Raw genomic sequence first — 13580 nt, forward strand, 5'->3', positions numbered from 1 at the left:
CATAACTACAACTAACAAAAAAGAAGACAATTTAAATTCAACATTAAAACAATTCGAATTTCAATTTCCAAGACATTCGTAAAAAGATCCAAATTTCAAAATTCAGACAAAACGTTCATATTTCAGACAAAAATAAACCAGTTTTCCTCGTGCTGAGGGTAAAACCAAATATTAAAATCTGGACTCTTTTTTTTGACAAAAATGGTGGTGTCTCTACTTGTATAATAATTCCGTCCAAATTTCAATCTCCATATGCACTTCTATAAAAAAAAATCCATTCAACTTCAATTATGTGTATATCATGGGAGCACTATGATTGTCTGTTTGACAAAAATTGAAATGTCATGAAGATGAAAATTGAAGAGCATTCATTAATTACAACAAAGAAAAACAACACAGTAAACCCATTATCATCTTTCATGCAGGAGAGGGTTATAGATCAACATTTGGAGAATACAATCTAGTTAGTATACACATCAACATTGATAATACACTATCTATATCCAAACCCCAAGTCTAGTTCATGAATCCCCCCCTGATTGTGCCCTGAACTATGGATTGGCTTTGAGTTTGACCTAAGCTCCATCTCAAAAAGCCTCTGAAGTGCTTCTGGATGATTCCTTCCACCAGCAACTCCTGGAGCTAATAAAATAACCAAAAAACATATCAGGAACTGAACATGATTAAAACTGATGATCATTATTCACTTGTATGATCCTAAAGCAGTTTTAAGGCAATAACCTAACAATCAACAGTTTGTCAGGCAATTTATACTTCCACACCAGTGCCACTAGATTATATATAATCAGCTAAACACAATCGTGTAAACCAGAACAAGCAATAACTGATTAATACATTATCTGATGAAACTGTGCAACTGTGAATGTGCATTTGCAAAAGGAAAAGGCGAGACTGTTGAAACATGTGCAAGCAGAAAAGTATCAAACAATATAGTGATTATGAAAAATAAGTCGCAATCAGAATTACAAATGACCCGTTGTCAAACTCATAATTCATGTTGTCTTCAACTAAAGAATAAAAGATTATAAATGCTCAATCTAAAATACTAAGATCAATCAATCCCAATAAGCATAAAATACAACCACTAAATTCCTTGTCATGAAAAAAAAACTATAACCACTGATCAAGTATCCAAAAATGAATTGTAACAGAATTGATATATCAATTAATCCATGCCCAATAACATTTTTCTACAAGTAAATTATTGAAAAACAATTCAGGATTAATATCTGTCTGACTCTGAAGCTATAATAATAAATATAAAAAAATTATTAAAAAAAAAGAAGCAAACATAGTAGCAATGCATATCAAATAATGCTTTACCTTGCAATTGCATTCCAGGGCCCCCTAAACCAGGATGCTGCTGGCCATTAAATGGGAAGCCTTGCATTGGGTTTGGCTCCTGCATAATACCAGACATCGGATTACTGGGATGAGGGGGCATAGCCCCGCCCCTCGGAAAACCTCGTAATAGATGAGGTGGAGGAAGGTTTCCTTGCATATGCATCTGCTGTAACAGAGGGTGATGAGCAGGAGGATCGAACCCAGTTACAACACTGTTTGGTTGATGGAAAGGAGGACGAAGCATATTTCCTGGAAATTGACGGTTGGATGGAGAATCATGATGAACCATACCTTCAGAAGTTGCATGGTTCATATAAGAACTAATATGAGGAGAGTGAGAGTCCGGTTGATTAAACATTGGACCAATGTGATTCAACTGATGGGATTGGAGCTGTGAAGGTCGGTGGGCATTAAGATTTTGATATGGATTACCGGGTTCCCTTATATCATAAGGACCACGAGGGTACGCTTGACCTTGATTTCTCATCATAAGTCGTTCGTCTCTAAATGCAGAATTCAGAGCTGCCAGTTTTCTAGTAATCTCAGCAGGTGTGTCTTGAGACAAATCTGCCTTAGCTGAATTTCCAACAGATAAAAAGGTTTGCAGAGGATCGCCAGCAGAAATCAAGCTATTTTCTTCAGGGAGGCGAAAATCGTGAGATCGATTGAAACCACTAGCCTTGGAAATTCCAGTTTGAAGTAGGGATGAATTAACATCTCCATGAGAATCACCATAACCTAACCACTGCTCTTCAAATCTATTTGATATGGGTTGATGAGTTTTTTCTGAAGGAAAGGCACCACCATTTCCATGACTGTTCAGTGTAAGCTCGCCGGTAGGAGGATTGACATTGTCTGAGGTAGGGAAGGGAAACAACTGAGACTCTGAAAAATCAGCACCTGCAGATCCAATTGAACTTCTTTGAACAGAAAGGGGTGCTCCAACTGATTGCAGCTCCTTCATAAAAGCTGATCCAAAAAGTGTTTCCAGCGTCAATGTTTTTGATGAATTAGAAGCATCTGCATGTACTTCCTCTGGATTATCAAGAAATTTTCCAGTAGTTGCTCTTTCAGTGTTATGCACCGTGTCAGTAGAATGTATAACAGATGATAGTTCCATATCTTTACGCAAGGGTCCTTTCTGTAACAAAGAAAGAATATGCTCGGAAGCATGACCATCAATTGAATTGGACTGCCCTGCCTTTGCACCAAAATCCTTGTCCTGCATTTGCTGCTGAGATGACGAACCATTTTCACTAACTTGTGATAGAATTGACTGTTCGAGATCTTCACATGTAAGAACTGCAGGTAAAATCTCAGGTACATCACTCTTGTATGATAGCTCGGAGTTACTAATAGTGGCATGTGTTACATTTACGCGCTCACCAGCAGGTTCAGGATTTTGGAAACTAGAATTTGGTGCAATATGATGGGTTGTCTCTACATTGGAAGCCTGCAACCCACCCTTTTCACCGCCAACAATAAGCGAGAGCAGGTCATTTGGCTTAGGTGTCAAGTCATCCATTGACTTCTTTTCTGCATTATGGTAAATGGGTAATGAAGAAAACAAGTTAACATAAAGTTACAAAGTACAACTGTAACACATCAAAAATTAGAAGCACTTACGAAGTACAACTGTAATGCATACAAACTTCGAAGCAGTTACGAAGTACAACTGTAATGCATTAAAACTTTGAACCATTTACGCATATATTTATTTACACGCATACCTTCTTCAGCAAACCAATGAGCAAACTTCGAAGATTGGATAGCATGTGGACTCCATGTCTCATCTGCTTTATGATCAGGCTGATACAGGAGCATAAAAAGTCAACTCATAGTAAAACAGTCTTGGCATCACAGTTATAAGAAATTCCAATAATTTCTTTAATTACCTCAACAGTACTGGTAGATATGCCACTGGTTAGCGTTGAAGCATTACCAAAAAGCTTGTATAGGATAGACTCGGAACTCTCAGGATGGAAAGCTGCTCCTACGGCCTCCTTTCCTTTCACTTCAGCCTTAAGTGGAATAAATGTATTGTCATCGGATGCTTCCAAGGCTTCTGAAAGAGCGTATCTCTTTCTTAGTTGATCATTAATTCCAATCTTAATGTTGGGGATATCCACAGAAGATGATAAATTAAAAGCATTTTCTTTCTCATTGTTGATTGAAACATTTATATCTGCCCTTTGAAGATTCTGTTGATTGTTATCCACTTGCATGGTTGATAAGTTTCCTTCTTTATTTTCAGGATTTATACTGAATACATGGCTACCTCGGGTATCTCCAGGCTCAGGTTTTCCAGCCTGCAGAAAAACAAGAGACATCAAACATTTATAAAAGAGCTGTGAATAGTTGCGCATAGCGAAAGTAACTAAAAACCCATTTTTTTCATTCAAGTTTAAACTTAGCTCTCAATGCCCTGGCTCCCTGTCTATATATGGGGAAAAGCAGCATTAAAGCAAGAAATAATGCACCAATATCCTATAATATCTTCCATGTTGATTTGGCATCCAATAAGTAATATAAAGACCGAAATTGTAATCCAGTTTAAGATTAAGACTCTCAATAGAAAACTTTTACCATACAAAATTTAAATGTCATTTGATATTAGAGGGTAGTATCAAATACTATATCACAATCTAATTGTTTCCTCCCTTACATTATTGATAACAATATGTCAAATTACAGTTCACGACCATTAACCATCTCTATGTCCATTTAATTCTTACATGGAAGTTGCTATATAAAATCCTACAAATTTCTTTCTAACTTTCCCTTTGATATTAGACAGTAACCCAACATTTGAAACAACAACACAGTCAAAACAAGCTGTTCTGTGAGACTATAATTTAATTGTTGACGTCAAATTTTCAGCAGAGAAAACTAGTGTGTCGTTTAATCAAGCTACCCTTTGCTTTCAAACTATAGAACTTTGCACGATTAAGCTTTCTCTTAAGACACCAAAAATATTATTCAGTAAACACACTTTGGAATGACAAAGGCTTTTGAAATTTCAAAATTTTCATGCTCCCAGAGAATTCATTGTGAACTGAACTACAAAATTTCATATTAATGATTACCATCCCAAAAACATGACATGCTAAGGACTCGGTTCTCCAATACAAAGTACCAACATTCCACACTATAAATCTGAATAATAACATCAAAAAAATCTCTATTCAGATACATAACATTTATAAAAGACAATATCAACATTTACAACTTTAAAAATTAATAGCAAATTGTATGCCAAGTTGAACGCTTCAGGCAATTGATCTTTGAGTTTAACATTCTAAAAATGACAGCATCAAAGGCCACAAACAAGGTAGATAAAAAAGTGTCAACTAATTACCTCTGCTACATGAGTGTTGGAGGATATTTTGCTACCCATATTCCTTTCCAACACTGTGTTTGCAAAACCAGGGGGTACAAGTGGTCTTGCTGAAGCATGTGAATGGGAAGAAGATTTCTCATCATTACTTAAACCTGCTAAAGTCAAAGGGGGCTCCATTGACTCATTGCTTCCAGCAACTAGCCTTTTTGAATCATCGTCGATAAGTGAAGAAAGGTCAAAATCCACTTTATTCTTGTCTGGATTCATCTTAAGCTTTTCAGTTTGCTCTTTTCTCATCAACTCGAAAGAGGCTGGCAAGAAAGTTGTCAATCATTGAATTTAAATTTATTATACATGATTTTACAAATGGGCCAAATTACAATGTTGAACAGAACATTAAAGTAATAAATAATGAAAACAAATACAGTCTCCCAAGTACCACAATATGCAAGCCTGACAACTGCAAAACAGCCCAGCCCTTTAAAACCTTGTGGCATCTTTTAAAATTCTAATGGATTTTATGTTGTGTACAGCGGCAGACAATGTGTTCCACTTAAGTGTATGCCAGACAATGGGCTTTCTATTTCGATTTTCAGATCAGCCTTCCCAAAGTAGAGTGTACCACCTTGGGAATTACAGAAGATGTCATCTTTAAATGAAAAGAATACCCTGAATTGTGTCTGTAAAGTTTCTATATTTGAAATAATTATGATGCAAAACTCATGGCACCAGAAAATTTCAGTGTTTATTTTAGTGGGATCATATTGGTGGCTTTTGTGTCGCACAAAGAGGTTCAGATTACCTCCTGGAAAACAGCCAGGGTGATTTCTCAATTCATGATTACTAGTTTTGTTTGATGATTTTCGCACTGAGCATTCAGCTATTATTTAAAATCTCTGTAGACTCGACTCATTATGATCTGACCTACCCAAGCCAGTTTATTCAGAGTTGATGGACATGTTCCTAAATCATTAGATTGGTTCACAACTCAGCACAACCTTACAAAGAATAGCAATTTCTAAATGGATAAAATGACAAAACAGAATTTGATACAACTAGAATGTAAGAACTATGAAGGGTGGGTTGTGTTCCCCTCATTGCAGTTGGATTCAGTTTAGTAGAGCTAGGTTTCATTCAGCTCAGCAGAGTTGGATTCTTTAATAACATTGTCCTGTTGGGTTCATTGCAAACTTACAATGATGTGTATGTTCGTGTTTTCTGGTTTGAGATGGAAACTGTGGAATTGAAACTGAATGCAACACCATTTGCTTCCTTTGCACGTTAAGATATTCTGTGCACTATAGAGATTAATATTTCAGCTGTTAGGATATTCTATGCACTATAAAGCTTAATCACTCAGCTAATGCATTTTGGGTATTTTATTTAGAAAAACAACGAACCACTATATAGACTTGCTCAATCGTCCACAAACTTGCCTATGAGAAACTGGGGACTGACGAGGCAGAGAGACATGTCAGAGAAAATAACCATTACGATATAGACTCGCTTAATCATTGTCAAACGTACTACTCTAAATATTGTGCTATGTCTACTATTTGTTGGGAGCATTAGTTAACTTTGCAGTTTATTAGCGATGCTTGAGTTAACTTACTCAATCCGACACCTCCCAACTCAGATAATAGTAAGGCTCATCAAACCCTATTGATCCAAATTTTCATGAGGATGCCAAAAAATATTGAGGTGTGTAGTGAGCCATATTCTACTCATGATGCTTTTACCATTCATGTTATCTCTTTTTCATACATCAACCCTTCAATTTGTCAATTTCTTAAACAAGTACATGCCTCTCGGCCTTGCCAGTCATCAGTTTCTCATAGAAAAATATATGTGCAGTAAAGCTAATCAATTTGAAGGGGATGTTAGTGGGCCATGTAATCACCCTAAATAGGGCTACAGCAACATTGTCTCAGGCCCCAACAAACTTTGAAGAGATTTTCTAACAGATTTTATATGCTGTGTAGTGCAGAATACAATATACTGCGTAGTACAACATGCATTTTGACATGATTAGCCTTAAAATAGACTTAGAGCATGTAGATCGTAAGAAACAGGAGAAAATCTCGTCCATAAATGGGAAGAATCCCCTAAGTTGTTTCTGTGCATTTTCTATATATTTCAAATAGAGTATTAGACATCATTCAAACAATTAGACAATATCTTCAAGAAAATAACATGTACCTCTTCTCTTTTTTTCCTCTTCTGCCCTGTCCTCACTTGTACACTCCAAAGAGCCAAAAGTTTCATCATTGAAAGTGTCATTAGTTTCTCTACGAGAGTGAGGTGCCTAGCAAGTATCCAAATTAACAAATTATAACAGACTCAGAGATAATAAATTGCTTATATCTCAACACTGTCCATAGCTTCAACACATCAAAAAAACATACATGATTGAGATTTGAGAATTTTTGGAAGTAATGAATACTAAACTATGGCTAATATACATCTGTCTGAGAAATATGTAACTACAGATAAGTGAAATAACCTTATAAGGACGAGGAGGATGATAGGGCTCATTAGACCGATTTGGCTGGTAATTGTCATTAGCTCGAAACTTAGGAGCAGACAACCCAGGTGCATACCCAGCAGGTCTTGGAAAAGAGCCACTACCTAGAAGTCCATCGTGCTCAGGACCTTGCAAAGATCTCCGAGACTGGTTGCCAATACGTTTTCCAGAATCTGTAAATTGACATTGACGATGAAATAGCAACATAAAACTCGACTTACATAAAACTTCTATCCCAACATCCATATAAATGGCAAGCACGGAATAATTCATATTTATCCAAATGTTTGTCACTTGTAGAGGCATTTAGAATTCTTGTATTTTAGAAACTAAAAAGAAATTAAGTATTTTTGTAGATCAAGTGTAAATACCTGAATCCCATTCTGATTGAGAATCACTGTCTCTGTCTGAACGTCCAGAAGAGCGAGAATCCCATTTTCCATGAGTTCCCCGCGAAAAGTTATTTGTATCCCCTCTGGTTGGAGGTGATGAACTGTACTCATTGCGTCTGAAACTATGTGTTGACAGAGCACCAGTACTTCTATGTCGATCCAGTGAAGCGTCTTCAAATTCACTGTTTTCAATGCAGAAAAGCAAAGCAAGACACATAAGAGATAGAGCTTAAATATATATAAGAAGGTTAAAAGGGAAATGTTAGCACACCGGCAATATAGCTTAATACATACCTTAAAAGTGATTGATCAAACCCACTAGGAAACTCTTTGCATACATCCAATCCACTAACAGATAACAAAAATTCTCTTGTGTATGAAATTTTCAACTTCCTGAGCAAATCCCAACAAATAAGCATTATAACATGCATCACATTTCAAATTATAAACATCATAAAAAATGTTATAAACAATAAGCTAATCATAGAATATAGAAGGTTACTTTTGCAATCCATTATCAGTTGCCTGATCCAACAAGTTCTGATCTTCGTTTTCTAAGCTCATTTTGTTCCCTCCACACAACACTTTTGCTAACAAAGTCGATAACCAATGTCAAATATTTTCAACCGATGAACAATGCAGAGTATTACTACAACCCACAAAGAGCACTAGCCCTCATCAATCATAGAACTCATAACACATGTTCAACACTCTTCTTGATAACTATATTTGACCAAATATTTCTGTTTCAACACCAAACACAGTACAGTACACAGATAAAAAAAACCCAAAATATCAGTATTATTGTTCTAGTTCAACTATAAGACCAACAATCCCTGCTTTTTCATCATTTATTTCTAAAAAAACCTTATACGAAAATCTTCAAAGCTATCAAAAAACCCAAAACCTACAAACAATCCCACTCACTGATCCAGCTCAATCAACGAGACCCGTCATCCAAAACCCTCTCAAGCTTCCTCTTTTGCGAAAATCGAGCAACACCACCCCGGAAAAAAGTTGAAAAAACTACTCTCTCCTTCAATGAAATTCCCGAAAGAAACGTAAAGATTGGTATATACAAATCATCACCCCTTGAGCAAAATTCAGAACACGGATTCACGGGAGATAGAGATTCAATTCAAAAATATTGTGGAGTATCCATGAAATTATGCTCCGAGAAAAAACTAAGGGACAACAATTATCGAGGGTTTGTGCAATAAAAAAAGGGGGAAAAACTAGGGTTAGGAATTTCTGAAGATTGGGGATGCGGATCGAAGGTTAGGTATAGAATTTGTGAATGGAATAGCGTGAAATTGATAATTTGGGGGTGATTTTGCAGAAATGGATCGCGATTGAGGAAGAGGAAGTGAGCGAGAGGAGAAGAGATTTGAAGAGAGAGAATGTAGAGAGAGATTGTTGCTATTATGGAGTTATTATTATTATCTATTTATTTATCTATCTATTAGATAGAACAACTAGCAAACAACCTATGGTTTTAACCAAATTATTAGTTAGATAATTATTAGAATTTTTTTTACAGTAATTTGAATTTATTTGAAATCTTGTTTTTCTCAAATATTATGACATTGTATTAAACTTTCTAGAAAACACATATCTAATTTCTTATGTGTGTTTTAAACTATTTTTTAATATAAAAAATTATATTTTAATATTGTTTAAAGAGTGAAAATTAAAAAAAAAATTATATATATATAAAATTATACACTTATGTCTTATAATATTTTTATTGAAAAATAGTAGTTTTTTGAGTGGTAGTGAGAGACCCTGTTTGATGTTTTTTGTAGCTATGGAAAGAACAAGCTCACATGAGGTGAAAAACTATGGGTTTACGTGGTATTTTGTGCATGTTATGATTTGTCCTTCTAAATTATAAGGTTGAGGTATATAATAGGCTTTTAGGCTAGGGTTCAAGGTGCTCCTAAGAAGCGGTAACTGTTTCCTCTTGACTAAGGGAATCCTTTACTGCCTACTTCTTAGGGAGACGTGTGCATGACTTCACAAGTGTGGTTATGAATTAGATAAATTTCATTACTCATGTTTACCTTTGAGACAAGCCCCCCACCTCGCGAGGGTTATAGCTCGGGCGACGAGTAAGGGGGCAGGCACCGGTGAGGAGAACATAATCCTAAAGCTCTGTTCGAAAATGGAAAGAGTCAACATGGCCACCACTGGCGGTTTATCTGCTCCCTATTTTTACTTTCACCTTCTTATTATTCATGAGCTGGAGGGTCTAATTCCTTTTACACCTTTTGAGACTGACTTCTTTACGACCTTTAATTTTGCCTCTTCCAAAGTCACACCCAATATGTGAAGCATTCTTAGGGCTTTCCAAATAATTTATTGTAATATGGGTGTCCCCTATTGTTTGGGGTATTCCTTTCTTTCTTTGGCATAGAGATCTTGTCCATTTGTTGTTGGGTAACTTTGCACGTCTTATCATGTAGGTGTTTGTTGGAACCCCTTACCCTTCGAGAATTAGAAAGATAGGTTTGTGCGGGTTAGAGGGCGAGATGACGCCTCTTTGGTAGCCACTTGGGCAAAAGATTCTATTGGCTTCGCTCTATCATAGACGACGGATCCTCAACCCATCAAAGGGATATACTTCAGTTGCCTTTCTCCCCTTGAACAAAATATGATCCAGGTTTTGTGTTGCTTCTAGCTCATGAATTCTCGTGCTATAATTACCACTAAGAAGACCGTGATAAGAAAGAGAAGCATATGGGTAAGTTGTATGGTATAAAATGAACCTTTTGGCGTGATCCCTTATTTAGTAATTTATATGTATTAACAACACCTTTTTGTAGAGGATATGATTGGAAAGGAGAAAGTGGTTGGTTCAAATGCAAGCAACACAACGACTTGGGATTATGCTCTCATCATTCCCTAGAGATTTAATTGTGGTTGGAGAAAAGAGGCAAGGTGAGACATCTCGTGAGGGAGAACCTCGCCCTCCCAAGAATCAAAGGTAGAGGGAGGGTCTTCTAGGACCTTCGGGAAGCCGCCAGACACCCATTGAAGTAGGAAAAACGGGTGGGGCACCTATTTCCTATAGTTGGAGCTCCTAAACCATCATTATGGAATGTAATTTTTTCCGCACAGTATTGTTTTTTGGGTGTGCATCTCTATTCTAGATAATATTCCAAATGACTATCAGACACTTCACAACCAGCCTCCCTTCTACTTAATGAATCTCCTGGAGATCCGGATGTTGAGGTACCTTCTTGTGGATAAAGTCCAACAGGAAAAACATCTCCAGACAACCTGAGAGTTGCAATTAGTGACGGACCTCATCATAAGTAGTGTTTATGAGTGTCATATTACGGTAATGTTAATGACAAAGGAATGTGATAACTCGTGGACCTTTTCTAACTGAGCGTTATTTGGAAAAACTTTTTGGTGTATGTTTGCATTTTCTTAGTACTTCAATAATTACTTTTGCGTATTTTATGTTATCTCATCAAAATAAGATTAAACACTAAAGTATAAAAACACATGAGCTTTTACATTGCTAGTTCCTTTCAATGTTGATCTTTGAATTTAACATGACTTAACTCAACATTGGAACTTGATCAACTTCACTATTTGATTTACTTGAATTTTCCCTTTCTTGATGATGCTCGTGATAATTTTTCTTATTTCCTTTTGTCATTATCAAAACATATTATATTTATTAAGAACATAAACCACACTGTAACACCCAATTTTCTACCCGACATTTATATTAAAAATCAGAGTGCTAAAATTTTCAAACATAAAACAGGATGTCACATTTCAACATAAAACAACAAAGCAACATGTATTTCTTTTAATATGATACATAGCATTCGGCTGAACAACTCACAACATATTTATTCATAGGAACATAACAACCTTTTTAATATTAAAACCACGGAATTACAACTTCCAACTTATAAATCAGTTAGCAACTTTATTCAACTAAAACATCGTTCAATTTATAATATTCAACAATTAGTAGTAACAGCAACTTAGAAACAACACATAACCATCCCCCGAGTGCTACGTATCAGAGCAAGACCAACTCGAACTAACAGCAACTAAAGACTTCATAAAGTTACTTCACTTCCACAGCTATTCTTGAGTACCTGCTCAATTACCCATAATAGGTAACATCATTACAGAAGGGGTGAGCTATCGAAAATTATAAACAAAAGTATGATAATCAATATATTAGATTAGAATTATACCAATTTCCTCGCTTCGTATGACAATCATATACCAACTACTAATAAACACTTAATAGCAACAACAAGGCAAATTCAATCGGTCAACGTGACACTTCAATCAGCACAATTTAATAACAGTAACTTGTATCAAACTGCAACAACAACTTATATCCAACAACAACAACTAATATCAAACAGCAAAGCGGCGCTCAACAAACAACTTAATAATAACAACGAATTTAATATACAAATCGAATGCGACTCAACTATGCAAATGCATGTGGTACCATTTGGAGCAGAACTCCCAACTTAAACACATGCCAGGTTATCGAGGCATTTCAACAACTTGAACAGAATGCCATCAAGGCCAACTTAAACGGGTGCCATCAAGGCCAACTTAAACAATGCAATGTATGCCATGCAATATCAACTTCAACAGCAAATTCACAATAATGCAACCACAACTTAAACCTGCATCAACTTAATCAACGCTGGTCATTCGACCTACAACTTAAACATGTTCATAAATCAGAATAATTCAACTTATTCAACATTGGCCATAGGCCTACAACATCATCAACGTATCAGCGGCAACTAATAACAAAAATAAACAACATATTCAACAACAATAATAGTTTATCAACTGCAACCTCGCAATTATTAACTACACACGGAACTAACCACGACAATTACTACACAAATTAACGGTTACGATTCTACACCTAAAACAACTTAATTACCGCTAATGCTATTAATTTATTATGCTTTACCTACTAAATTAATTAATTCATACAACCACTTAATTTTTCTATTAGTAAACCACCTACTATACTCATCATCCTCGACACAATTCCAATGCATCAGCCAACCAACAGCAACTACAACCGTTTATGAATTATCTGACAAAATTGCAACTAATTTCGATTAACCAAACTTACCGTCACCGATTAATTTACTGTCTGCTACTGTTGTATTACGTCCACTGATACTTCATAATTTCTTCTGCTCAATTCTTTATCAACATTACTAGTCTCTATTTCGTAAAATAATTCTCTTTTATGCTACTAATAATTAAACAGATAACTCTACTATATTAATTCTGCTAACATTACTATTATCACATTAATTATTATTATTAGTGACTACTTCAAAATTGGTTATACTATATATACACGCAGCAGTATATATATAATCAGCAATTCAACGAATTTCTACTAACACTATTATATAAATGAAGGCTACTGATATTCTATTAATATATATTGTTAAGATGTTATACTAATATCTTCCTATTCCTTTATCAAAATATATATATTAAAATAAAATGAAACCAAAGTGTGGTCTCCACCCTGAACCAAAATCCATAAGTTTATGCATACTGTGCTAACAGAGATATGTGATATATATGAATTATTCATGAAAGATTATTCATGAAATGATGTTACAATATATATTATATCACAATGAAACAATATATATGAATAAGAGTTGAATCCAAAACGCTACGTTATAAATCCATCGTTATATACTCAATGAATTTCGCTACTGTAGATAGGTGTCTATGTAAAGTTGAATGAAGAATCAGTTATATAAATAAATTACGAAGCACTATATGTTCATATAATTGAATGAAACATGATGTGAATATCCCCAATACGAATATTGATAGAGAATTATATGTATCAAATCACACCAAATTAACACCAATAAAATCAATAAAATTCAACAATCACAAAATCAGAGAAATTTAGGGA

At 35.3% G+C, this 13580-nt stretch overlaps 1 protein-coding gene across 3 annotated transcripts; it reads right to left on the bottom strand.

The window, feature by feature from the left end:
• Positions 1–345: 345 nt before the first annotated feature.
• On the bottom strand, positions 346–9057 carry LOC131627818 (uncharacterized). Of its 3 annotated transcripts, XM_058898683.1 has the most exons (11): positions 8124–9057; positions 7916–8014; positions 7601–7803; positions 7209–7402; positions 6905–7010; positions 4724–5016; positions 3261–3674; positions 3096–3177; positions 2752–2901; positions 1345–2667; positions 346–642 (listed from the first exon to the last, which is right to left on the bottom strand). In XM_058898683.1, the coding sequence occupies exons 1-11, from the start codon at positions 8183–8185 to the stop codon at positions 494–496; spliced, it is 3075 nt and encodes a 1024-aa protein (XP_058754666.1). In that variant the 5' UTR covers positions 8186–9057; the 3' UTR covers positions 346–493. The 3 variants fall into 3 exon arrangements, with proteins under 3 accessions (XP_058754666.1, XP_058754665.1, XP_058754664.1); XM_058898682.1 differs by having other exon boundaries at positions 1345–2901; positions 3096–3174; positions 8124–9056; XM_058898681.1 differs by having other exon boundaries at positions 1345–2901; positions 8124–9056.
• Between the last annotated feature and the right edge of the window lie 4523 nt (positions 9058–13580).

Source organism: Vicia villosa, unplaced genomic scaffold (genome assembly GCF_029867415.1).
Source record: "Vicia villosa cultivar HV-30 ecotype Madison, WI unplaced genomic scaffold, Vvil1.0 ctg.000402F_1_1, whole genome shotgun sequence".
NCBI classification, from domain to species: Eukaryota; Viridiplantae; Streptophyta; class Magnoliopsida; order Fabales; family Fabaceae; genus Vicia; species Vicia villosa.

Bases quoted from the DNA above. Each gene is read 5' to 3' on its own strand.
- LOC131627818 (XM_058898681.1), bottom strand. From the start codon at position 8,185: ATGAGCTTAGAAAACGAAGATCAGAACTTGTTGGATCAGGCAACTGAT. The intron at 7,403-7,600 runs GTATTTACACTT...GTCAATTTACAG, and splicing joins TCAATCAGAATGGGATTCAG to ATTCTGGAAAACGTATTGGC. The intron at 3,178-3,260 runs GTAATTAAAGAA...ATGCTCCTGTAT, and splicing joins TATCTACCAGTACTGTTGAG to CAGCCTGATCATAAAGCAGA.